The sequence below is a fragment of the Tachypleus tridentatus genome, chromosome 13 (genome assembly GCF_004210375.1).
Source record: "Tachypleus tridentatus isolate NWPU-2018 chromosome 13, ASM421037v1, whole genome shotgun sequence".
Classification (NCBI taxonomy): domain Eukaryota; kingdom Metazoa; phylum Arthropoda; class Merostomata; order Xiphosura; family Limulidae; genus Tachypleus; species Tachypleus tridentatus.
Window position 1 is genome coordinate 137,963,013 of NC_134837.1, and position 26,273 is coordinate 137,989,285.

At 33.6% G+C, this 26,273-nt stretch overlaps 1 protein-coding gene and 1 long non-coding RNA gene across 2 annotated transcripts; one reads left to right on the forward strand and one right to left on the reverse strand.

Moving 5' to 3' along the window:
* Positions 1-407: 407 nt before the first annotated feature.
* On the reverse strand, positions 408-3,140 carry LOC143238443 (uncharacterized). Its single transcript, XM_076478671.1, has 2 exons — positions 2,983-3,140; positions 408-854 (listed from the first exon to the last, which is right to left on the reverse strand). The coding sequence occupies exons 1-2, from the start codon at positions 2,992-2,994 to the stop codon at positions 564-566; spliced, it is 303 nt and encodes a 100-aa protein (XP_076334786.1). The 5' UTR covers positions 2,995-3,140; the 3' UTR covers positions 408-563.
* Positions 2,613-26,273, forward strand: LOC143238444 (uncharacterized). The gene is made up of 3 exons (XR_013020584.1): positions 2,613-2,776; positions 13,054-13,195; positions 25,699-26,273. It is a non-coding gene; the product is annotated as an uncharacterized LOC143238444 (long non-coding RNA).

Sequence of the window (26,273 nt, forward strand, 5' to 3'; positions counted from 1 at the left end):
TCTTCACTCTGTTTATAAATACATTTTGACCCAAAATACAATTAACCATGTTTAGCCCAAGATATGGTTTACCCTGTTTGTAAACAGTTTTCGTCCTAAGATACAACTCCGTTGTTTGTTTGTTTTTCTCAAACCTTTTACATGGGAAACATCTTTCGTTATTTGATTGGACGCATGAAACACTGAAAAGTTAACACTGTAATCCAAAAAACTTAGCACTTGTATTCTTTAATGTCTTTCGTTTTTTTATTTTCTTAGCGTTGTACACTCTCTTTACAGCGACTTCTACAAAAAAAAGTAAATCATTACTAATTATTTTAATTTTGAAGATACCTCGACTCCGGAGAATTTACTTATTGTAAATCTACTTATAGTATAATTCCTAAATTAAAACACAGACCCAAATGTCGTAGCAAATATAAAAACAATTTATTTTAATATTTTTACAGCTGTGTTAGTAAAAAGAAAAATAAGACCACTATACAAAAGATAAAATGTTACTTGATAAAAAAAAAACATTGAAAACTGTCATAGAAAACATAAAGTTTTAGTCTTCTGTCCATCTACTCCAGCTTGATTTCCTTGGGTTGAGCCTCTAGACCCAGCACAAATGAGCGTCTCAGTACGTTTAAAGGATGGTAGTAGTAGTAGCCATAGTTGGCCCATTTTGGAACTTTGAATACAGGGGTCAAAGTGTAGGGAACCCTGATGTAGCGATGAATATATAGAGGAGTTTGAAGACTGTAAGTGTGGGTAGCCACTCGACTAGTTGTTGAAGGCCAAAGAACAGAGTGGTAGCTAAGGTCAGCGAGAATCTGGGCACTTGCGACTGCCAGAAGCATGGCAAAGACCACCTGTTGATAACAATACAATTTCAAAAGATTTATAAATTTGCCGTAATACAAACTCAAATGAAAATATATCATTTATTTGTTAAACTGACTATCACCACTTGGTTGTTTCTACTTCTTTAAGTATATCAGGTTTCTGATCTAAGCTTTTCAGATATTTTAATCATGAATAGTGTGTAAGACTTTGCAAATGTAAAAGTCTTATCTTTGCCAAGTTACACGTTCACCTAACTCTAGTTATTAATTAGTTACTTCTGTGTAAACAACATTAGTGTATTATAATAATTACACAGATAAAGGAGTTTAACAGCGTATTTCAGCTACATTATTGATATGGAAAGTTGTCGAAATGAGCTTTAAACATCTTCAGATGTGAATGGCAACTTGTCGTAGATCAGTACTCAGCTAATCATGACGTTGTCCAAGGCAACCAAAAACTTCACATTTCAAACTTTACTATCCAAAAAGAACAAATTTGAGTGCTAAATCTGGTTGGAAAATTAGGTAGCTTCCTTTAAGAGTATTTTCTCGGTGGGACGGCGGTAAGTCTATGGATTTACAACGTTAAAATCAGGGGCTCGATTTCTTTTGGTGGACACAGCAGATGGCCCAATGCGGTTTTGCCACAAGAAAACACACACCCTTTAAGAGTAGAAGTGTATGTGTGTGAATAGAAGTGTAAAGTCATATAGTTTTTACCTAAAAGTAGAAGTTGTTAAGTTAAGTAGTTTCCTTTAAGAGCAGAAAAACGTATATGTTTAAATAAACAAAAGCTTCAAGGGCTACACCATCTTTGAATGTTTTTTTTCCTTCCGTACATTCGTCCCTCGACCAAAACACTTTAAATCTATTTTAATGACTTTGAAAACTTGATTCAAAAATGACTTCAACGCTCTATTGCTTAATATTTCACCTAAAGACCATTGCATCTTAGTAATTAAAGTTATCAGTAACATTACTTGACTGAAAAATGTAAAATATATGCAATATTTATGGTACGATGTAGTTGTAATTTTGAACATGACTGATAGCTTATCTACACGTTAACTAAGTTACTGATACTTTACGCACACGTTGACTAAGTAACTGGTACCTTATGTACGTATTGGCTAAATGACTGGTACCTTATGTACACGTTGACTAAGAGATAAGTTAGAGACTCTTAGGATTCAGACACAGTTGTCTCTAATTTTGAGCTCTTGGACAGGTGAAATGTAACAGCCACCACAAAGGTTTTCGTCTAGTTCTTTAAAGAGAAGAACGGGTTTGTTTTCACTTATACATGCCTACAGTTGAAAGTGTAGAAAGAATTCAGTGGCGTCACGTCGCGGGCCTTGGCTTCTTCAGTCTGCAACTCCGTCTAACCCTGTCACAACATAACCATGACGTTCTTCACTTCTTGTTATTACCAAAACACAAAATTCGATTTACGTCTGGCGGCTGAGCAGTAAGTTTAAAGGCTTATAAAGCTAAACATCAGGTTTGATATTCGCAACTGCAGAGCATAACTAACATATTGTGTAGCTTTGCGCTTAAAAATGAACATTTTTTAAAATAAAATTTCAACAAAATTGTCTCTTTGACTGACTGAAATTATTTTAATTCTATCCTTGTCCTTCGTGTCACAAAACATAATATTAAAGTGCCTGCCTATCATATGTCAAACACAACTACATTTATTTAATATGCAGTTGATGCTCGTAAACGTAATAATAAGAACTGGTTGTTTTGGTTCACTGTAGGAGATAAGAAGAAAGCTTCTTGCAAGTAGCACATGTGACGCTCAAAGTAAACGTGAATAATAATAGATTAAGTTACTTTCACTCAAATCATTTATAATACCCAGGAGTTTTAGTTGCTAAAACTCTCTACTCCAGTGCTTGTCAACAGTACCAGAAGGATGTGCTTAACTCATACCTAACTGGGTAAGTGATCAAAGAAGCGTATTCATAAAAGCCATTAAATGCCCTCAAACATGAAAAGGGTTAATCAAAATTTAAAACTTTATAATACTTCAAAAGTATGAGCAACATGGAATGCTGTTAAGCAGCTGTATACAGTTTAAGCTCTAAATAAATTAATAATAACCCTAAACAAAATTGAGGAATTCCAAATTTAAGATGATACTTACATGTTTCATCATCTTTACGTTTTTCCTGATTAACCGCAACTACCGATTTTCACGACAACTACAGGAAGAACACCGATAGAATAGCCCTTATATACACCTGGCAGTCGAGCAGCGTAAAGAATCAGGTCAGGTGTCTTCTGCACATCTTAATCAACTGAAAAAATAAAAGTCGGCAATTTGGCCATGAAAAGAAACAGTATGAGCGCCCAAGACGTACCGCAAAACTCTTCATTCACAGAATGTTGTATCAATGAAACAACTTAGAATTGTAACGTGAAACAACTTAGAAATAAGAAATACCATAGTCTGACTTTTGATAATTTGCCAGTTGCAGAGCAAAAAATTATATTGAAATTACTTTCAAAGCAATTTATGTTGTTAAAGTCAAGTGAAGATTTACTGATTTGAAAAAATACTAAAATAACATTAAAACTAACTCTTACTATAAAGTGTGTAAAAGGCACCTTAGTTCAGCAACGCCCCCAACGTCTCTTTTCGTTTTTCCTTTTTTTTTCACCCTGTAAATACGTTATATAGCAAACACTTTTTTATCCTTTTCTCCCTGAAACTACTATTAACACATTGATAAACTCATGCCTTTTCTACAGCAATCTTCAGGAATCTTCCTAACTCTGTGTCTTTACTATATATATTTGTATATATGTAACCTCTCGAACACTGTGCCTTTACGATATAAAACTTCCCTAATATTATTTGCCTACCATATAAATATTTTGATAGCTTGCTAATCCACATGACTTTACTACACCGAGTTTACTTAGTTCAACTACTGGATACCTAGTTAACCCAAGTATCTTCCTTTGACAAACCTTCAAAGAGTGTGCTATCGACATTGTAAATGGTTATTGACCCACATCTCTTTCCTACACTGATCTTCAGAAAGTTTAATAATCCAAGATCCTTAATTATGAAGTTTTCTAATCCATAGTTATTAATTATTCACAATTCAGAGAGTTTCTTAAGCCTTGTTTTTACTATATGAACATTCATAAAAATCCCTGACACTAAGTTATTACATGACCAATGTTTTAAAGATTTTAACTTAATGGTTTTTCTGATGTGATTTCTACTGACATTCGGACAGCCATCTAGTTCACTAGTCTTTCATATATTATCAGAGAGTTTGGTATTTATTCGTCTTTACTGTATTAATATTTTCCAAGCTTGTTAATAATGTATCTTTATGGTATTAATATTTAGAAACCTTTGTTAATATATAGTAAATTTGTTAATCCCATGTCTTTGCTGTGTTAATGCCTATTAAGCTTGTTAGTCACATATCTTTGATGTGTTAACGTTTAGTAGGGTTGTTAACCAAGTGTCTTTACTGTGATAATGTTTAGTAAGTTTGTTAGTCACGTGTTTCGCTGTGATAATATTTACTAAGCTTCTTAATCAAAAGTCTTTGTTATGTTAATATTTAGTAAGCTTGTTAGTCACATGTCTTTGCTGTGTTAATATTTAGTAAAGTTGTTAGCTAAGTGTCTTTACTGTGATACTGTTTAGTAAGTTTGTTAGTCATGCGTTTTTGCTGTGATAATAATTACTAAGCTTGTTAGTCACATCTATTTGTTGTGTTAATGTTTAGTAAGCTTGTAGTCCCATGTCTTTGCTGTGCTAATGTTTAGTAAGCTTGTTAGTCACGTGTTTTTACTATAGAATGTTTAAAAATATTATTATTCATGTTTCGTTACCGCATCCTTGTTCATAAAACTTGTTAGATATGTATATTTACTGTACTACTATTTAAAATCTTCTTAATCATGCGTTTTATTATGACCAACAGAACATTAAATATAACAAGGAATCTTTTGGTTTATATATGCCTTTCTATCGACCAAATTAGAATAACCACTAAAAACTCAAAGTTAAAACTTATCATTCAAATGTTTGATAAATTCTCCTTTCAAATTTGAAAACAACGCCTTTAACTTTTATTTTGTCCAAAAAACGTTCAGAGATCTTATGACAATCTTTCCATTGCGGCTATCATTCCAATAGCTCTCTTATGAATTGTTTCAAATATTACAATGTTCTTTCCACGGTAAGGAACCCAAAACTGATCACACTGCTCTACTCTAAACGTGACCTAGCCAATGACCTATACAATGATATTATAACCTCTTTAGACTTGTATCCAATATTTCGAAAACCTGTAAAGTTATATTTCTAAAGCCTATTCGTATGCATGTTTACTGTATTCATGGGCCCGGCATGGCCAAGCGTGTTAAGACGTGCGGCTCGTAATCTGAGGGTCGCGGGTTCGCATCCCCGTCGCGCCAAACATGCTCGCCCTTTCAGCCGTGGGGGCGTTATAATGAGACGGTCAATCCCACTATTCGTTGGTAAAAGAGTAGCCCAAGAGTTGGCGGTGGGTGGTGATGACTAGCTGCCTTCCCTCTAGTCTTACACTGCTAAATTAGGGACGGCTAGCACAGATAGCCCTCGAGTAGCTTTGTGTGAAATTCAAAACAAACAAACAAACTGTATTAATATAACATTTTATTCATGTGTCTTTAATGCATTAATATTAGCTTATGTTATGTATAACTTCAGCTTATTAGTTATGTATTAATATTTAGAACTCTTGCTGTGAATGTGTTTTTATGTATTAGTATTTGGAGACAAAAACCTGTTATCCAAGCCTCTCTTCCTTATTAATATTTAAAAAGCTTGAAAAATATGTATAATTACTATGTGTCTTAATCGTATAGTAACATTTAGAAATCTTGTCAGTTACGTTTCTTTACCATTTGATAATATTTCGAAAGGTTGTTAATTTTATGTATTTAATACGTTAATATTTAGCAAAATTATTAGAAAAGTGTCGCTACTGTATCAACAACTAATAAAAACATTCTATAAATATAAAATGATATAGGAATTGCAATGTCAAAAATAATACAAAGAAGAATATAGAGAGGATACAGTTAAACATAGATCTTTCCTACACGACTTTCAATATTAAAATATAATTTTACGCTGTAAAATCCATGGTCACAAGTTATAAAGTTGATCAAGATCTTAGTTGCGTCGCATGGATGCCTACTCTGACGTGACCATGATATTATTATAAAAAGTTACATACCAACAGTCAGAAACACATATCTTTCAAATGCAGTAATACTATTAAAGTCAAGTATGTTAATGAGATTCACAACCAATTCACCACCATTACTGATGTTACTGAGGAATTACTTAACTTTAACTACATTCATATACAATGTTTTTACACCAAACATCAAACACTTCATTACATTTTTCCGCCCCCTTGACGTACAACGCTAAAATCAGGAGCTCGATTCCTCTCTATGGACACAGCATATAGCTGGATATGGCTTTTATATAAGAACACACATATTAATTTTTCTATAGCACAACATACACACAGAGTGGGGACGGAACATAAATGACTTATACCTCAAAGAGTGCTCTAGCACTCTTTATGGAAGAATATAACGAAGAAAAAAAAATAACCGCCACTATTACCATAATACATAAACTCAGATGAAAACGATACAACAGCTACCATAACGCTCATATGAAGAACCGTTTATAGAGTTCTACCCACTTCCTACCTTGACATTAAGAGATGGGACTTGAAAGTGAGATCGTTAGAAATGTACCTTTACTCTAGTAATTTTTAACAAGATTATTAGAAACTTGTTTTTAGTGTATTAATGTTTTACTCTATTAATATTTAGCAAAACTATTTGGCATGTGTCGTTACTGCATAAATATTTAGTAAGATGGTTAGAAACGTGTCTTCACCCCGTTAAAATTTAGCAACATTGATAGAAATGTGTGTTATTGAATAAATATTTAGCAAAATGGTTAGAGATGTTTCGTTACTGTATTAAAATTTAGCAAGATTATTAGAAACGTATCTTTACTGTAATGATAAATGGCAAGACTGTCAGAAATGTGCCGTTGCTTTATCAATAAAAATGTGTATTTGCTGCATTCATGTTTAGGGGCCGCCATGGCCAGGTGGGTTAAGGCGTTCGACTCGTAATCTGAAGGGCGCGGGTTCTAATTCCTGTCGCACCAAACATTCTAGCCCTTTCAGCTGTGGGGGCATTATAATGCGACTGTCAATCCCACTATTCTTTGGTAAAAGAGTAGCCCAAGAGTTGGCGGTGGGGGGTGATGACTAGCTGCATTCCCTATAGTCTTACACTGTTAAATTAGGGACGGCTAGCGCAGATAGCCCTCGTGTAGCTTTTCACGAAATTCAAAACAGACAAACAATTAATGTTTAGCAAGATTATTATTGTATTGATATTAACAAGGTTGCTTGAAGTGTGTCTTAAAGTTATTACAGCTTCTAAATAGACAAATACATTTTATAATACTAGAAGTAGTTTACTTGTTGAACCTACGTTATTAATATCCAGCCTGAGTTTGTGAATGAGCAAAAACTCTTTGATACAGGATACTTTTCTTCATTGGTCCTTTTAAGTATCTTGAAATACTTTGAATGAAAATCAACATCACATGCACATGAGGGATATTCAAATTCACTTCTCTGAATCGATTACAGCAAAGACAAGTTTACTTGTAACCTATATTTGCTGACTTTATTGCAGGAACATGTCCTTAAATTAATGAGAAATATAGACCACAATTAGGTTAAAAACTCACCTGTTTTTGAAGATATCTCTAGGAACTACTTCTTCTTACATTTTATGTATGATAAGGTAATGCCAACAGGATAGTTGAAATCTTCAAATGTAGATTAGTTGTTACAGCTCTAATTATTCAAGTAACCATGAATTATTTTATGAATAATGTAAATAGGAAAATTATTTCTGCATAATGATTTTTTTATGTTATTGAATTATTTAATCAAAGCTTCCAGGGTGCTAAATATTTTATATGATCAGTGGAACAAAAGTTTAGGAAAGTTTTATTTAAATACATGTGGTATAAAATTTCCGAAATTAAAGTATAAAACAGCAAATAATTTTATGTTATATTTCACATTGGAAGTGGCCATTACTTTTATAAATAAATTAACAAGAAATGAAAGTTTATAGTCTAGTTGGTGTTCAGCAGTGAATTTTATAACGTAATGTTTACTGTTCAAGATATTGAAAAGCTTGATCGTCATCCATGCACTACCAGGAGTCAAGTGGTTTAACGACAGACGATATTTTGCCAACCATTTGTTTTTACGGTAATACAGGAAAAAAGAGTGCCAATCTGGAACCCATAGCGACACCATCACAAATATTCAAGTTAAGAAGAAAAATATATTCCTTTGTAGTAAAGCTCATCAACTTCCAAAAATAAAACTGTTTTGAAAATGGTAAACTTGTCGGTTAAATCGAACCAGCACTTATTCTGCAGATTCTTCTAATGGTACCTCCAGTGGCACAACGGTATAGTCCAGACTCACAACGCTGGTAACCGTATAGCTTTGCGCTTAATTTCAAACAAACAAATTGATCAATTCCTTAACTCTTTGTCTTTACTTCGCTGAGATTTTGCTACCGTAGTATTGCTACACACAACTGTTTTAATAGCTTGAAAAGTCACAGATGTTTATTAACCCAATCTCCAAAGAGCTATTTAACTCCCTCGTTATTACTGCGTATTAACCTTCAGAAAACGTGCTCTCCCTCTCTTTGTTGTATTCGTATTACAAGAGTTTGGTAACACATATAACTTTTATTATATTAATATGATATTGTTAGCAGTAACAGTTAATGTGCTTGTTCTGCTGTCCAGGTACTCAGTAAGTTTCAGAACAACTCCGTTAAATAGCAAAATAGTCATGATTGTATATATAAATAAGGGGTTAATCTTTCAAAGTTCTTTATACATTTAGTTATTACACTAACTGGTGAAAACATTACAAATGCGATAGATAGAAAAACTGAATTACATAGAATACCCTGCTATCAACTCCACAAGATAATCAGATACATCTGGCGAGTTTGGCACCATTTTTCAAGAAAGATGGAGCGTAACTGTGTCAAGGAAGATGGAAGATGTGGAAAGACTGATGCAACGTCCTAATACACCCTGAAAATGAAGATACTTAAATCTAAAACCTAAATGGTCAAGGGATATTTCTTGTCCTATTGTCAAATCCAGTCCTGTACCACACGGGCCAAATAGATAGTGGTATTACCATCCTAAAGCAACCCACCGGTGTCTAAATAAATGAGTAACACTGTTCGGTGTACTTGGTTAATAAAGATGTTTCTGGATGTTTCTGGATGTTTCTTGGAGCTTAAAGGGGATAAGAATTAGGCCGTTAACTGAACACCACCTCCAAATACATGTAATTAACGTCATAAGCTACTGAAGGTACAATAATTTTCAGCATGAAACAATAGAATATAGAACCGTCATTCACTGGTTCTGAGTCCAATATGGTCGATCGAAGCACCTTTTCAGAATAATTTTCTAGTTCATCTCTAAACTTGTAGATTTACTCAACAGAAATGTGACTACCAAATCTATTGCTTTGCAATATTCAATAATTATTTCGTGAAAAGAATGTGGACCTGTCCAATTTTCATTTTTCCATGATATGTGCAACTGCAATTCCCTACTTGTGAATTCTAGCAATGTACCTTCTTCGTTAGGGGCCAAGCGTAGCCTCGCGGTTAGTATGTTGACTGTGAATTTAAAGATCCATGGTTCGCAACCCATTGTCACAAGTCCTATTCTGCAATTTGAGACCATGAATGCTTTATCAGAGTGAAAGTCAAATCCTAATATTATAACAGAGTAACTTAAGAGTTGGCACTCGATGCTCTGACCAACTAACTTCATTTAACCTTTTAAATCAAAATTTGATATAACTAACACAGGTATGGAATATCGAGAACAAACAAAAAGCATATTCGTAAGCAATCCCTGCCGTTGGTGCTTCTCTAACCAATAAGTGTTTTCTTCGGGTTTTCTATTCTCGTTAGATCTCGTTATTTGTTTTGCTACTTTATGGAAAACGACCCCGGATCTCTAACCCTCTTCCTCATTATACCCTTCGTAAAGTGGCACAGAACATTATGTTTATGTATGCTAAGCAGCAAATAGTGTTCACCGCTAGAGCTTGATGTTATATGCATTGGGACGCACTTAACATGGCAAGCGGTTCAACAGAACCGTTGCCAGGGTAGACAAAATTCAGAAAGCATGCATTCTAATAAACACAATAACTGAGTAACATTTCGAAATTTAACACACATTTCGTGGTGGGAATGAGTGTATTAAAAATGTTATATTTATCTACCCTTATTTCTCCCTGCAGAAGCCAGACATGGACAGGTGGTTAGAGTTCTACTCTTAATCTGAGGGTCTCGAGTTACAATCTCTGTCACACCAAACATGTTCACTCTTTCAGCAATGAAAACATTATAGTCTTACGGTCAATCTCACTATTAGTTGGTAAAAGAGTAGCCCAAGAGTTGGCAGAGAGTGGTGATGACTAGCTACCCTTTTGACTAGTCTTACACTGTTAAATTAGGGACAGCTAACGTAGATAGTTCTTGTGTAGCTTTGCGCGAAATTAAAAAACAGATAAACACATCTTCCCGCCGGTGTGTCAGCGATAAGTACACGCTTTTACAAGGCTAAATTTCTGGATTTTGTTCTCCTCGGTGTACAGAGCACAGAAAGCCCATTATCGTAGCTTTACATTAAAAGATACCCACAATTACACACGTTTATTCTTTGTTTGTTTTTAAATAAAATTTACACAATTGTCTGTCTGCAGTTACCCACAATGGCTATCGAAATTCATATTTTAGGTTAAAAGTTCTTAAGTTTACCACTGAGTAAAATAAAAAGTAAATACAGATGAAAGCTAAAAAAGGACATAGTTTGCAAGACATCAATAGTTGTCTTTTCCTATGTTTCAATAGTTTTTATTCATTTTAAATTGGCCCGGCATGGCCAGGTGGGTTAATTCGTTCGACTCGTAATCCGAATGTCGCGGGTTCGAATCCCCGTCGCACCAAACATGCTCGCTCTTTCAGCCGTGGGGGCGTTATAATGTAACGGTTACCCCCACTCTTCGTTGGTTAAAGAGTAGCCCAAGAGTTGGCGGTGGGTGGTGATGACTAGCTGCCTTCCCTTTAGTCTTACACTGCTAAATTAGGGACGGCTAGCTCGAGTAGCTTTGCGCGAAATTAAAAAAAATATATATTATTTTAAATTATTCAGTGCACATTTGCTTGAATTTGTGTGCAGACGAAGTTCTACTTCAGGTCATCTAATTCAAGACCAAAGATAACTGTGGATTTTCTAGTTAGAATTAACAAAGTCTTAGACCACATATACAAGCTCGCTATAATGCACATTTAATGCTTGAACTACTATATTTGTGTGATTTAATGTAAATCAATACCATATTGGGGGTGCGCTTTTGAAGTATTCCCGTAAAAGTATTTCCACAAAATATTAGGGTTCTCTTAGATGTTAGTTGAACAGTGTATATCTGTGAAATTACAACGCTAGAAACCAGGTTTCGATACCTATGGTGGGCAGAGCAAAGATAGTCCATTCTGTAGTTTTGTGCTTAATTACAAACAACCTTAAATAAATTTTAAAATATTGAAATATAGTTCTACAAACTCCCGTATTTTAATAATTTAACAGAATTTTTTATATTGAATATTAAATTGTTATCTAAATGGTTCATCTTTAAAATCACAATAGGTCAAAGCAGAGCTTACTGTGTCTGTTTCTTCACGTTACTCTACTTCGAAGAGAGGTTATACACGAAATAAACGAAAAAATAAGAAGAGCAAAAGTGGATGAAAAAAATAGATTCTGCTATTCCAGAGACAACAACGTGTACTTTACCTTAATTTACAGGAATTTAGTGAAGTATTATCTAACACTTTTTATTAGTCCTATATGACTGTATATGTGTCATAACAATGACAGTCAAACATCACTGTTTGGACAGACAAGAGTAGCTCATTGATGTGTTTTTGCTCTCCCTCTAACCTATCATTTTAGTTAGGTACGTTTAAACAACAATAAACAAATGCTTTATTTTAATATAATTCTTAAACGAATGTAGTAAGGTAGTTTTAACCATTTTTATTTCATTTCACATACAAACAAAAACCTGTAAAGGTGTTAAATATTCATTAAAGAATGTTGACAGATTTGAAGTAGGAACAGTTTGTTTTTGAATTTCGCACAAAGCTACTCGAGGACTATCTGTGCTAGCCGTCCCTAATTTAGTAGTGTAAGACTAGAGGGAAGGCGACTAGTCATCACCACCCACCGCCAACTCTTAGACTACTCTTTTACCAACGAATAGTGCGATTGACCGTTACATCATAACGCCCCCACGGCTGAAAAGGGGAGCATGATTGTTGCGGTGCGACGGGAATGCGAACCCGAGTACGAACAGAAAGTGAAAATTTAATTAAAATAAAGATGTATTTACTTCTTAAATTTAAAACCTTAATTTTATATTGAAAGATTGAAAGACGTCATATGCCTGTAAGATGTTTCTAAAGTTTTGAAGAAGTAATAAAAATAAAATTAGTTATCAAAAGTAAACTACCTCTATGATAAAGTAAATGAACTTATAAAAAGAAAAGGTCCATCAGACAAAGGTTTAGAAAGAGAATTTTGATTTGCTTGAAACACAAGAATGAGAAGATAGCCAGTTTAGTGAATGAGAGGAATAAATTATTGATAATGAAAAGCCTACTATTGTTTGTTTGTTTTTTCTACAAAATGCCGACTAGTGTAAATTAAATCCACTATACAGTATACGGCTATTTATTAACCAAGAAATATTTAACGATATATACTGTTAGTTCTGACATTTATGCAACAACAACATAAACAGCGGATTTTCGATCTGTAATCCTTTCCAACTAAGAGTAAAACTTGCAATGATAGTTTCATCGGCGTTGCGACAAATAGGAGCAAGCAGCAGAAATCGGATCTTAAAAAACCTTTTCAAACAAAAGACCCAATGTAGTGTTAACAGTTTTCTTTACACAGCTTATCTAGATATCTAACAAAGGTGTGGTTAGACTGACCTAATTTTGTTTTGTCCTGCAGGTGGGAAGAGAAGGGGTGAGAAGAGTTGATAGTAACTAGATGTAGAAAATAAAGTTAAATGCCACGAGGGGCTGAAGGACTCGAGAAAGTCACGCAAGGACAACTACATACGTCACCTTGTGGCACCTGAATGGTTCGAAAGGTGTGCTCTCATTACATCCGTTTGTCTCGTTTGCATCTCACTTTTGTTTAAAGTAATGCTATTTTTAACGTTCTTGACCTAATTTTGATGATGTATTTGATTTAGAAAATACGAAATTAAAAATAAAAACTTAAAGTAATAAGAACAGACCGTTATCTCAATTAAGAATTAACAATACTAGAAATAGGTAAACATTAGTGTATTAACATTGTTACAAAGTAAAACTGATACCGTTGATTTTATATATATTTCAAAGAATCAGAAAAAAGAAAGAAAATAGCGTTATAAGCTTAGTACAGGTAGTAATACATTCACTTAATTACTTTGTTGTGCCTACCACGGGTATCGAAACCTGATTTTTAGCGCTATAAGCTCATAGACTTGCCACTGAGTCACTAGGTGGCGTATTCTTATGGTAACCACACAAAATAATTGTATGCTCATGCTTGTACGATATTATATTCAATTCGTTCTTTTTTTTTTTACTAAATGTTTGTGAAAAACTGGCAATTATTTAACAGTTTTATTAAATATGTTGGCTACAGTATGGTTAGTGACACAACGGACTAACTGTACTCTACATCATAGATATTGAAACTCGATTTTCAGCGTTATAAGCTCTCAGACTTATCGTTGAGCCTCCGCGGAACTTGGAACTTAAAATATTTTCATTAAGTAAGTTAACTTGAAAGTAGTAATTTCATTTTGTATGGGGAGTGGACAGAATACCGCCCAATAGTTAGCGTGACGGGCAGTGAAGCTGAGGTTTTCGGTTCATGTTCCATTATTATAAACATTAAACAAAAATACTTCGCACTTTGAAACCGTGAGTACATTACAAAAACGACAGAAAAGTTGGTGCTGAGATCTGTTGACTAGTTGCCTTCACTTTAATTTATCACTTCAAAATTATGGAAGTTTAATGCAAATAGCTTTTGTTCAGCTTTGCATAAAATCTAACAAACCACTTGTTTGTTATTTTCGTTTCTAAACATGGAGCAGTTTTACTTGTCTAAGATAAATCCATCTGGAACAAAAGACAAAAACAATATTTACAAAGCCTAAATTTATCACTGTCGGAGACAAAGAATTCTTGTATAGTTAATTGCAAATTATTAATTTTTGAACATGAATAAAATTATTCTAAAAATATATAAAATCAACTGATAACACGAATTTGATGTTTTCATAACTTGATTTTTTTTCAGAAAATTTCACTGCAAAATTATAATTAGAAACGATGATTAAACTCTAGTCCATAACCCATCAGTGCGACACCAATCGTATTGTGGAATGAAAAAGTGTTTTATTCATTTATTGGAGTACATTTTCTAATATGATCAAAAACTTTCAAAAAGATAGACTCGATAATTTTTTTCAGGCACATTGTGCTACTATATTAAGAGTAAAAAACTCAAAACTAATATTTCGATAATACACTTACCATTACAGTCTGATAATGGTAAATGTGTTAGTGATACTGGCTGGCTTTATCCTATAATAAAGATTTTACCTTTTTTGTTCTGCCAAACAATGTCGATTTTTGTGTTTTTCTTTTCAGATAGACTTCAACTAATATTAATAAAATAATCTTGTTTAGTTGTTCAGATAAATTATTTTTTCTACTAATCTGTATGATACCATGAGAACGAGCGTGTCTTAGTGTTTAGTGTATCAAACTAGGAATATGAGGGTCTCCAATTCCATATGTCACGCTACCAAGCACTTTTCAAACATCCAACTGTGAGTGAAATATATAAGGGCCAAATCCGCTTTTTAGTCAAGAGTGGCATCTTTTGGCCCTTTTGTGCTGACAACTGGTTGTCTTCCATTTGATCTGCGGCCTGGCATAACCAAGTGGTTAAGGAACTCGACTCGTAATCCGAGGGTCGCGGTTTCGAATTCACATCAAACATGCTCACCCTTTCAGCCGTGACGGTCAACCACACTATTGATTGTTAAAAGAGTAGCCAAACAGTTGACGGTAGGTGGTGATGACTAGTTGCTTTCCCTCTAGTCCTACACTTTTAAATTAGGGACGGCTAGCGCAGAAAACCCTCGAGTAGCTTTGCGCGAAATTCAATAAAAACAAACGCCCCATTTGATCTGCAGTTCAGAAATACGGATGTTTATTCTTCATCCATAGAGGTCTCTAACTTGGAGGTCTAATCAGTTGCGTGTATAATGTTTCAGGTGAATAAACTAGAAAACGGTATGATAATATATTATTTTAAATGATACATCGGCAACGATGACGTAAAAATAGATTAACTCTGTTGACATACACTATGACTTTGTTCTATCAGCACAAACAATAAAAAACGTTTGTTACGCGCTTAAAATGAATGGGAATAATATGCATGTTTTTATATACGAATCATATTTAATTCGCAGATGTGTGACACAACGAATGAGGGAAAACGTTTCTAATAGTGAGAGATGATGACGTAAAGGGATCTACTAACCTTCATTACTTGTTAAATATTATTTCAACACGGATTAGACGGGAGCAGATTTAGAAATACACCGTAAAGAATGAATTCTTTCAGGTTTTCTTGCTGATGTCAAGAAAGTAAAACGTTATGCTTGATTATTCGTTGCTTAAAACTGATTTATGATGAGGTTGTTTTTTGTAAGAACACGTAGTTGTAAAACTATTTTGTGTGTACTCAATGGACATGTATAATTGAAGAAGAAATAATTTACTTATATATTTTGAGAAAAACACTGAAACTACATATTACCACAATTTGTCAATTCAATTTTAAAATGAGGTAGAGATATCTGTGTGAATGCTGAAGTTAAGTTTTATAGACGTATGTCACAAGCAATTACAAAACACGAATTTACTGTCTGTTCACAAAAGTTATAGTTGAACATCGAATGTGTTTGTCAAAATCAAATTTCATTTGGTCAATAAACTATTCGAGTAACTGCATTCAAACAACTTGAAATGTCCGAATTACATAAAACAAATATTTGTTTCAATTGATGTGCTAACTTGAAATGTCCAAGTTACATAAAACAAATTTTTGTTTCAATTGATGTGCCAGGTGTTTTGTATTAAGAAAGACGATTTGAGATATATAAATAAAAAACAACAAAAAACTGACACTCTACTATCAGTGTACCAGAGTAGCTAATTTACAACAACTTGTAGAATTTAGAGTGCATCAAAGTGTGTGTTTTTTCTTACTTCTGTCAAAGTACCATGATATATTTGTAAGAATAACTCAAAACTCTGAAGAAAAAAAAAAAAGAAATTCTATCGAGGAAAACCTCTGTTGCCTTTCTCTTTCCATTCCAGCACCATGATACATATGTCTTAATACACGGGTAAATACCCGCATGAAATGTTTCTTATAACGAGATAGTTCGGCTTGGGATATTTTCTCTACCTATTATTTCACTAGTATAATTACTTTTAAGAATTGTTTTTTTCGTTCGACCACAGTACGAGGAAAACCTTTTCTTTACATTTTGTTTACTACGGGATTACAATGGAATCGTTTCGTCATGTTTTGTGTTATATGACAGCTGTGAAGTAAAAAAAGCTATAAATACAGTTAATAATAAATCAGACAAATTACTGAAAAGTGAGTACACTTGTGGGACAATTGTATGGATTATTTGGAGAGAAAATGCTCAAATATGTTTAAGCAGACAAATTCTTGTTAAGTTAGCAGAGTTAAAGGTAACTGAAGGATACCGTAGGGTAAATGTGCTTAGTTGAAGTAGACAAATTTTTGTAGAGTAATCACGCTTGTGAAACAGTTGGGTGGATATTTAGAGTAAATTTGGTCAGCTGTATTTTAATAGTAGAATTCGTGTAGAGTAAGTAACTGGGTGGATACTTTAAAGTCAATGTGATTAATTGTGTTTGAGTAAACAAATTCTTGCAGTGTAAATAAACTAGTGGTGTAATTCAGTGATAACCATAGAAATGCAAGTGTTCTTTATCCATAAATCATGGCAATAAGAAAATGTTATATTTGTAAACCAGAACTTTGGGAGATTTCTTTATCTATAAACCAGAGTACTGGGAGATATATATATATATAAACCAGAAATATGTAAGGGTTCTTTGTCTATAAACCAGGACACTGGGAGAGTTGTTTATTTATAAACCAGGTTTTGTAATAAGTAAACTTAGCAATGCTTAAGTATTTTTTGAACAAAAGTTGATAATGTAGGTATGGTGAATGAAAACAGTGAAATTAATTTTCTAATTTAATTTTCTGCAGTTAACAACATACTTGCTTGACCCGTTGGTTCACCAGTTATTCTGAATTATGAGTAAAAGTTAATTAATTAAAGAAAAACAAATGTTCAATATTAATAAATTTCTGGTGGTAAAATAAATAAATGATAATGTGCTATTAATGCGTTATCTAATTTTGATTTTGAAATTGCTCATATAAAATTAATAACAATTACACCTCACTAATTTAACTTAGTTCGCACTGTAACAGTCAGGGACGTAGATTCTGAGGGTATGGGGTATACATACACATACATCCCCTTCTTCATTTTAGGTGGGGGTATGGTGCATACAATCATCCCCCCCTATAGTTTGGTCTGTTGAATTCTTTTATTGTATCACAGACCTACAAGTTGTGTGTTTGTTCTTGGAATTCTCGTGTTCTTACCAATCGAATTACATAATTAGGCCTAGATGTAGGCTTTTTCAGTAGCCGAAATTTACATCTTTTATAAAGGCGTGCTTCTAAGCTTTTCGATCTAAGCGATAGTTCGTAAGTATCAGTCAGTAGGCCTAAGTATACATGCAAGTATCGTGGCAACAAGATTACTCTGTGACTGCATGTTTACAGCTTTCAGGTTCACGTAATCAAAAATTACCAATTTGCAAACTGAACAGGCCACATAAGTGGTTACAAAAATCATCCCCCCCCCCCATCGGGTGTAAAAAATCTACGCCCCTGGTAACAGTTATCGTTCATACAGTTTTATAATATCAATAGCGTTTCATCCACCGCTGTATTAATTGTATCCCAGCAGGATTGATAAGTCCTGGTACTAGGCGCTGGATATTATATATATATATAGCTTGGTTGACATATTGTTATAAGTTCTTGAAATTAGTTTATGTTTGTCCTTTGCTTGAAAAGAAGTTTATAACATATGTACAATTTAAGAATTGTTTGTTTGTTTTTTGAATTTCGCACAAAGCTACTCGAGGGCTATCTGTGCTAGCCGTCCCTAATTTAGCAGTGTAAGACTAGAGGGAAGGCAGCTAGTCATCACCACCCACTGCCAACTCTTGGGCTACTCTTTTACCAATGAATAGTGGGATTGACCGCACATTATAACGTCTCCACGGCTGAAAGGGCGAGCATGTTTGGTGCGACGGGGATGCGAACTCGCGACCCTCAGATTACGAGTCGCACGCCATAACACGCTTGGCCATGCCGGGCCGACAATTTAAGAAATGCCATACTGTTTATGTACTTTGTGTTAATTGGATATGATAGTTCGTGTAGCTTAGATCTGTTTTACAAGGTAAATAAAAAATTGGGAATTTAAAAACATGCAAATAGGGATTGTAAACAAGGCTGGAGATACTACAGACATTATTAACTCAAACTTAAAACCCCTATTTTGGCTCCATGCTGCTACCTAGAATTATATTTGCAGTTTTTTAAATTCCAAGTTTTTATTTATCTTGTTTGCTAACCTTTTTATGCTCAACTATAGGCAAAGGATTATCTGGTATGGTGGCTTTGAACATTATAGTGATTGTAAACACAGCTGGGGACTGACTAGCTGATACGGTTCATGGTGACTTACTGTAGCTATTAACTATTTGATCGTATTAGTTCGACATGTAAAGTGCTAAGCTGCAGCTGAAGATTGTGAAGGAGATTTGTTTGATGATATAATGAGCATTTATAGTTTCCGTGTAACTATATTCTCTATGTATAATGCATAGCAATGAGCAAATATATGGGTAGACTAAGAGACAATCTCTACTAAGCGCGTATAAAATTTTATCAGTAAGAAACGTAGTCTTTTCAAATAAAACATATAAATGTGTGCATCTTCCTAGTTATATAAATTAATTAGTCTACGAATGTCTCTAATACAATTTAATATTATGTCTTCTTTTTTTTTCTTTTTTTACTCCTTCACTTCATATATAATATAGCAGTTGGGTCCCTAAAATCACCGATTTTGTATTGTAGAAAGCATTAAGTATCTAAATGTTACAGTCATCCAATGTTAATGTATTACCGGCTGATAATTTTTATTTCACCAGTACTAAGCTTCCTAAACGAACGCCAGATATCTGTAAAAAAGCTAACTTGAGAGGGTAATGATAACATCGTTTACACTAGAATAACCATGTTTGTTAGCTTATGTAAAATAAAGAAGAAACAAATCTTTTTTTTTTTCAATACAGTATTCCCTCGCTATTCGCGGGGGTTACGTTCTTTACCCCCCGCGAATAGCGAAAAACCGCGAATATTGGATGCAGTTTTAAAACTTCTATGTATGAGATTATATACGGTACTAAATGCTTCCCAGACACTTTCTAAAGACACTCTTACTCATTAATACAGTAATAATGTAGTAATATTGCATGCAGTCATGTATTTCACTAATGTAGTAATGATAATGTAAACACATTTTAATTTTGTACTGCAACAATATTTTAATCAAAAAGAAACGTACATAGTATAGTTACCCATACTGTATTACTGTACCGTAAAGTCATTTTCTATGCGTACAACACATGTATTAGAATTGACAGAAAGTGGAACAAATTTAAAGGCAAACTTAGACAGATAAATACAGTACGCACAGTTCAGGTAATAATAATACAGTACAGTACAATTCAGTAATAATTGTTCGATAAAGACGTCAATCGATAAAACTGCTTGAGAGAGTAAATACAGACATACCCTCGAAAAGCGCTTTTAGTTTCTATGACCTACAAAAACCCGGTTTACCGAGCATTCGTTTTTTATGACGTTATGACGTTAGCCTGGTATACCGGCATACGATGCGATAGGGTTACGAGCCTAACCCGCGAATATGCGGGGCCGCGAATGGGGAACCGCGAATAGGTGAGGGTATACTGTATCCCTATTTTATAAAAAAACTGGATCAAGCTATTTCTGTTGTAGGCTGGCTGAATATTAATAATAATAATAAAAATTACAAACTGGCCATTTTGAGCAGATTTTCTCTTCCTTGTAAGCCAAAGACGTGTCTTTTTTCTGTATTTTATACGTGTACAGTCTTAGCAGTCAATATTAAAGGTTTTAAAGTATTGATTGAGCTGCAGCTTTACTCTTTAAGCTGCTATTTGCCCGAACGTTCAGTTAGGGTTCATGATACTTTGTGAAGCCGGAATATTGTTTTTTGTTTGTTTGTTTTGAATTTCGCGCAAAGCTATTCAAGGGCTATCTGCACTAGCCGGCCCTAATTTAGCAGTGTAAGACTAGAGGGAAGGCAGCTAGTCATCATCACTCACCGCCAACTCTTGGACTACTCTTTTACCAAAGAATAGTGGGATTAACCGTCACATTATAACACCCTCACGGCTGGGAGGGTGAGCATGTTTGGTGCGACCTGGATTCAAACCCGCGACTCTCAGACTACGAGTCGAACGCATTAACCCACCTGGCCATGCCGAGCCGACTATTGTTGCTAATGCGACTTTGTGTAAACGATATTTGTTGTTTATACGTGGCTTAGTTCTGCTTATATAATTTGTGTTAACAAAATGTGATAGCTCATGTTGGTAAATAACAACAAATACAGTTAAACTTTAACTTGTTTACACGTAACCTTGACTTTCCTCCCCTCTGAAGTTCTTACAACAAATATATTTATAAAATTAGTTGTTTCAAAGTATTCACGGAAATTAAAGAAGGCAATAAAACAATAAAACTTGAAATGGAAATAAAAACACTGTAAAAAATAACAACATAAGGTCAACCGTGACTTGTTGCAGTAACACTAAGAAAAGTGAATAAAAGTAATAGCCATAAGTTGGTGTTCAGAGATTAAATATAATAATTCTCAAGAAAAATATACTTGTTTTGTGAAAAGTAATTGGTTTAAAATAGCTTTAAAACTTCTGTAATAATATCTAATATATATTATATTATATTATATAATAATATATAATAATAATAATATATCTTTACTCGCTTTAAGTAGCTTAAGAGTTGGCGATGGATGTTGTTGATTCGAAAGTCTATCAGTTAAAAACGGGGAATCGCTAGCACAGATAGTCCTTGTGTAACTTTGCACAAATATCCCAAACAAACTATCCTAACCGTTTCGTCAACTTTTTATAAGGTTTCTTTCTATAAGGATTAAGAAACAAAGAAACAGAAAATTAGCAGTTTTTTTTTAGCAGAGCATACCAAGAATAAAATTGCTTTGAAGACTATCTAAAATAGAACAACAGTACGCCAAACTAAAAACATTTTACTTGCAACAATACAGAAACTTAGGTTTCAAAAGCAATGGTTGATTATTTCGGAAATAAGCGCAAAGCTAACTCACTTGTCACAAGGGCAATGCGCGTTATTCGCTCTGAATTTTGAATAAATAGACTAGAGGAAGAATAGCTAGTCAACAGTACCCACTACCAACTCTAGAGTACAAAAGTAGGATAATATTTTATCATCAGTCTCTTAATGCACTTACAGCTTCGACTTACAAATTGACAGTCCGGCCGCTTCGGAAGTTATAAGTATCATTAACTGGTGTTTATAAAGTTAAAAATATTCCAATTCGGTTTGGCTTTTTTGGTGAAAACCCAATGAATACTAATTCATCAGCAACTGAAATCCGTTTGAAAACCTAGAAGTGTCCTTGACATATCTGGTAATTAAGTGAAACCGAACTAAAATAATTTTCAAACGAAAAAAACCCCTCTGAAATACAGTAAATGTTTCTAAAGTATATACTGGTAAGTAGTGGAGATTAAAATAATGCTTTAATGGTAGACGGCGTCCTTTAAAATTATAATTTAAAAAAATATGTGAAAAGTGAGACTGGATGGATCCAGAGGAATTGTCCTACAGAGAAGAAACGTTACATTGTTGACAGAAGATCAAAGCTGATGTGTTGTGGAACTTATTCGCTAGTATTGAATCAAGAATATATTTGCTAACCCATACATAAGCTGTCAATTTGGTAGTAGATCGTGTTGCTGAGTTTAAAGCGGGAACCTTTTGGCGACGTCAAACAAGGACAGAAAAATTGATGAATATGTTAGAGCTCTACTTTTAGGATTTTAATAGTCAATTACAATTAAGTTAACTGGACAAGTTTGCGATTTGTTTTCCTTTTGAATTTGATTATATAAGTAATGTGTATCAATGTTGTTATAATTAATTTTCTATCAAACTCTTTTAAATGAGCCTCGAAACCGACAAGTGTATTTGATGGTGTTTTTGATGCTGTTATATTGTTAGATAACTCAAATTTATAATTAAATGATTAAGCTAGCATTTCGTGTTTTAGGTAAACCGCAAAGTTCAGAAATTCTGAACTTAATGAGTGATGAAACATTCTTTTTGTTGTTTGTTTGCTTTGTTTTGAATTTCGTGCGAAGCTATCCATCTCTACTTTAGTAACAATAAACCACAGGAAAAACAGCTAGTTAACATCACCTGCCGTCGCCAACAATTTTTGGGCTACTCTTTTATTAACGCAGAGCGGGATCAACTGAAAATGTATAATACTCTCACGGCTGAAAGGCCAAGCATATTTGATGAGGAAGGCTGGAACAGCGAGCAGCAGATTGTGAGTCAAGTGCTCTATCCATCAAGTCATGCATGAACTCTCATTGTTCTTCTTTAAAATTTTGTGTATTTGTTTTCCTGGATTTAGTTCGAGCAAATAAAGAGAAAATCTTTCCTTCCATTTACGTTCCTTAAAATATGTCGACGACTTTTTTTTAATAATTCTGTCTTTAACAACAAAGAATAATATTTATTAAACCACATTAATATTGTTCAGTTTTTCAATCGAAATTGAAGAAACTTCTCCCATCATCTTTTAAATATTCGCATCACCAGAAGATTAATGAGAAAGCAAAGAACAATAGACTAATTGTCTATTGTTAATTCAGTTAATTACTCAACTGAAATTTTGCCTATCCTCTTTCAAAAACAATTAGATATTTTAGTGTATTTGATATTAGACTTTCCCCAGTGGAACAGCGGATGTCTGGAGGCTTACAACACTAGAAACCGTTTTTGATACCTGTTTTGATACACATAGCCAGTTGTGTGTTCTTAACTATGAACAAAGCATTTGATATTTCTGTGCAAAACATCTTAATTAAATAAATCAATTACAAAATAATTTGTACAGCTTTACAAAAAGCAAAACAGTTATCCTGAAAAAAAAACAACCGTTAAAACAATAAGCAACATAACTGTCACAATGAAAATGTTAAAATTACAGCACAATGGAAATTCGTTGAATAAAAATAATTTCAACCTTATCACTAAAATCTTGATGACGAAAAACCCACTTGAAATAAAAATTTATCTCAAAACGGCTGGTATGAGTATCAACACTTTTATTGATAAGCAGAGAAACAACGTTTCGACTTTCTTAGGTCATCTTCAGGTTAACAAAGAGAGTTTGCAAGTGACCGTTGCTGGACACATGTCTTAGGGACGAAAATATAAACGAGAATGGGAATGTAGAGGGCTTTACAGTTGGATTTTAGGTTATTAATTAGTATAGGTATAAAGGTCTTCCTTTATATTGGTTTAATTGTGGTGTTAGTTGCTGTATAAGCAGGGCTTCTTTGATTTTGTGTTTGTTTATATTTGTTTCCCTATTTAGTATCTAGGAGTTTTTTTGTGGTTATGTTGTGTTTGTTTGACTTGCAGTGGTGAAAAAAGTTTGAAGGTTTTTTGTGTGTTATTTGAATCTAGTTTCCATTTTTCTGCTTGTTTCTCTAATATAGAAGTCGTGGCAGTTGTTGCATTGTATTTCATAAATATTTGTGTTGTTTACATAGTATGGACTTCAGTTTTGTACCTGGTTTTTGAATAAATTTGGTGTTTACTGAAATGTTATGTTTTGTTATAAGTTTTTTTCCAAATGTTGGTTATTTTTTCGCTGATGACAGGAGCATATGGTATGCAGCAGTATAAGGTTGTGTAGTTTGTTGTATCTTGGGATTTATTGTTGCTTGTTTGTTGTTGGTCTAGGTGTGTGCGTATATTTTTTTCCCACAGTTTTTTGAGGAAATTTGTTTTATTTTGTTAGTTTCATCGTTAAGTTTATCGAGTGAGCATAGTTTTGTGGCTTTGTTTATTTGGTTTCTTAATATGTTGAGTTTTTGTTTTGTTTCATTTGCTGAGTTCCAGGGAATGTACAATCAAATACGGGTGACTCTTCTGTAGATTTTTGTTTTGAATTGTGTATAAGTTCTAGTGACTGAAAAAACTAAGTTCTGTAGATATGAATCCAGCAATTGTATCATCAACATACCTGTTCCAGTATAGTGGTGGGCGTAAGGCTGAATTGATCGCTTAAGATTCAATCTTTGTCATAAAAATGTTGGCTAAAACTAATGACACGGGGATTCCCCATACTTAGACCATTTATTTGTAAGTAGTTTTGGTTATTTAGCATAAAGTTAATTTGGTGATAGTGAATTCTATAAGGGCTGCTAATTGGTTGCTGGGGATGGGCCTCATGTGTTGATTTTAATTAAAGACTGCTATATATTATTTGAATGTTACGATGTCATTGAAACAAATTTTTCCTATTTGAAAACTGCTACTTTTATCTTTAGCTTTTGAATTTGATATTCTGTTTCTGGTTGTTCTTGTATCACGACTAGAAGAATTTCTCAGTTTAGTTCTCTTTGAATGGTTTCTCTTATGTTGTAACTAGAACAATTTCATAGCTTCTTTTAGTGTTTGTTTTTCTGCTTTAATATGAATGACTTGTTAATTTGATCTTCTTCTATTATTATTTTTATACTGCAAATAGAAGAAACTTTCGGTGTAGTCTTCTTTCTGTTTCTGTTTTCTTTGGTGCTTCAACTTAAAGAAGTTCTCAGTTTTGTCTTCAGTTGGTAGTTTTCTCGTCTTAAATCATCTGGTGAATTTTTTATCTACTTTGGATTGAAATTTCTTTACTTCTCTACTGTCTTGTGTAATTGAGTTAAAAACAGATAACATGTAACCATTAGTTTAATGATCAAAGCTGCAGCCGTTTTTAAAGTGTAAGACTAACAAACTATTACTTACTGCCTATTCACAATAACTATACTAAAGTACTTTTGAAGGTTTCAAAGGCAAAATCTTACAATTTACTTCTCAAATATTTTTAGCAAATTATTATGTATGAATAAAAAATTCGAGTCTTATAACTTTACTTGATTGTAACTATTTGTTAGTAGCTTGTACTTTCCACCATTCTATTATTTGAGCTAATTTAGTTTCTGAAAATATACTCTAATCTGCATTTGCTTTTTTCGCCTACAGGAAGACGTTACGTACAACCACACTAGAGTTATAAACAATCTTCTGCAGCTATTACTGAAATCGAGACATCCAGAAAAAGGAATGCTTACCTTATTTTATTTATTACTTGTATAATATAAAATTAATTTTCGTTACTGTTTATTAGATAGTATCGATATCAAACACTCATCGTTTTCAGAATGTAAAACGTGTCTGTCAGATCAAAAACAGTAAAGTTGAACACAGTTTTCTTACATTTTGTCCATGACTGGTATCTCTAGAAATGATTGTACGGCATTTATATACGAAACAGAATAATATAACAGCACAAATTTTAACCTTTCTCAATCGAATTAGTACTTGCTTATGTTATACGTCAAAGCTAGGCAACGAGCCTTCGGCGCTCTCTTCGTAACAAGGGTCGAGCTTTGCATTAACCATCAAGGCTCTTGCTGAGCCCCTATATGATTCATCAGCTAAAGTACTTCCAAGTAAAGATTGTGTTGTTATTTTTATTAAGAAAAAATAAATGAAAAATATATAATATATATATAAAATATATAAAAATATATAACGCTTTTTCATTTGTTTTTATA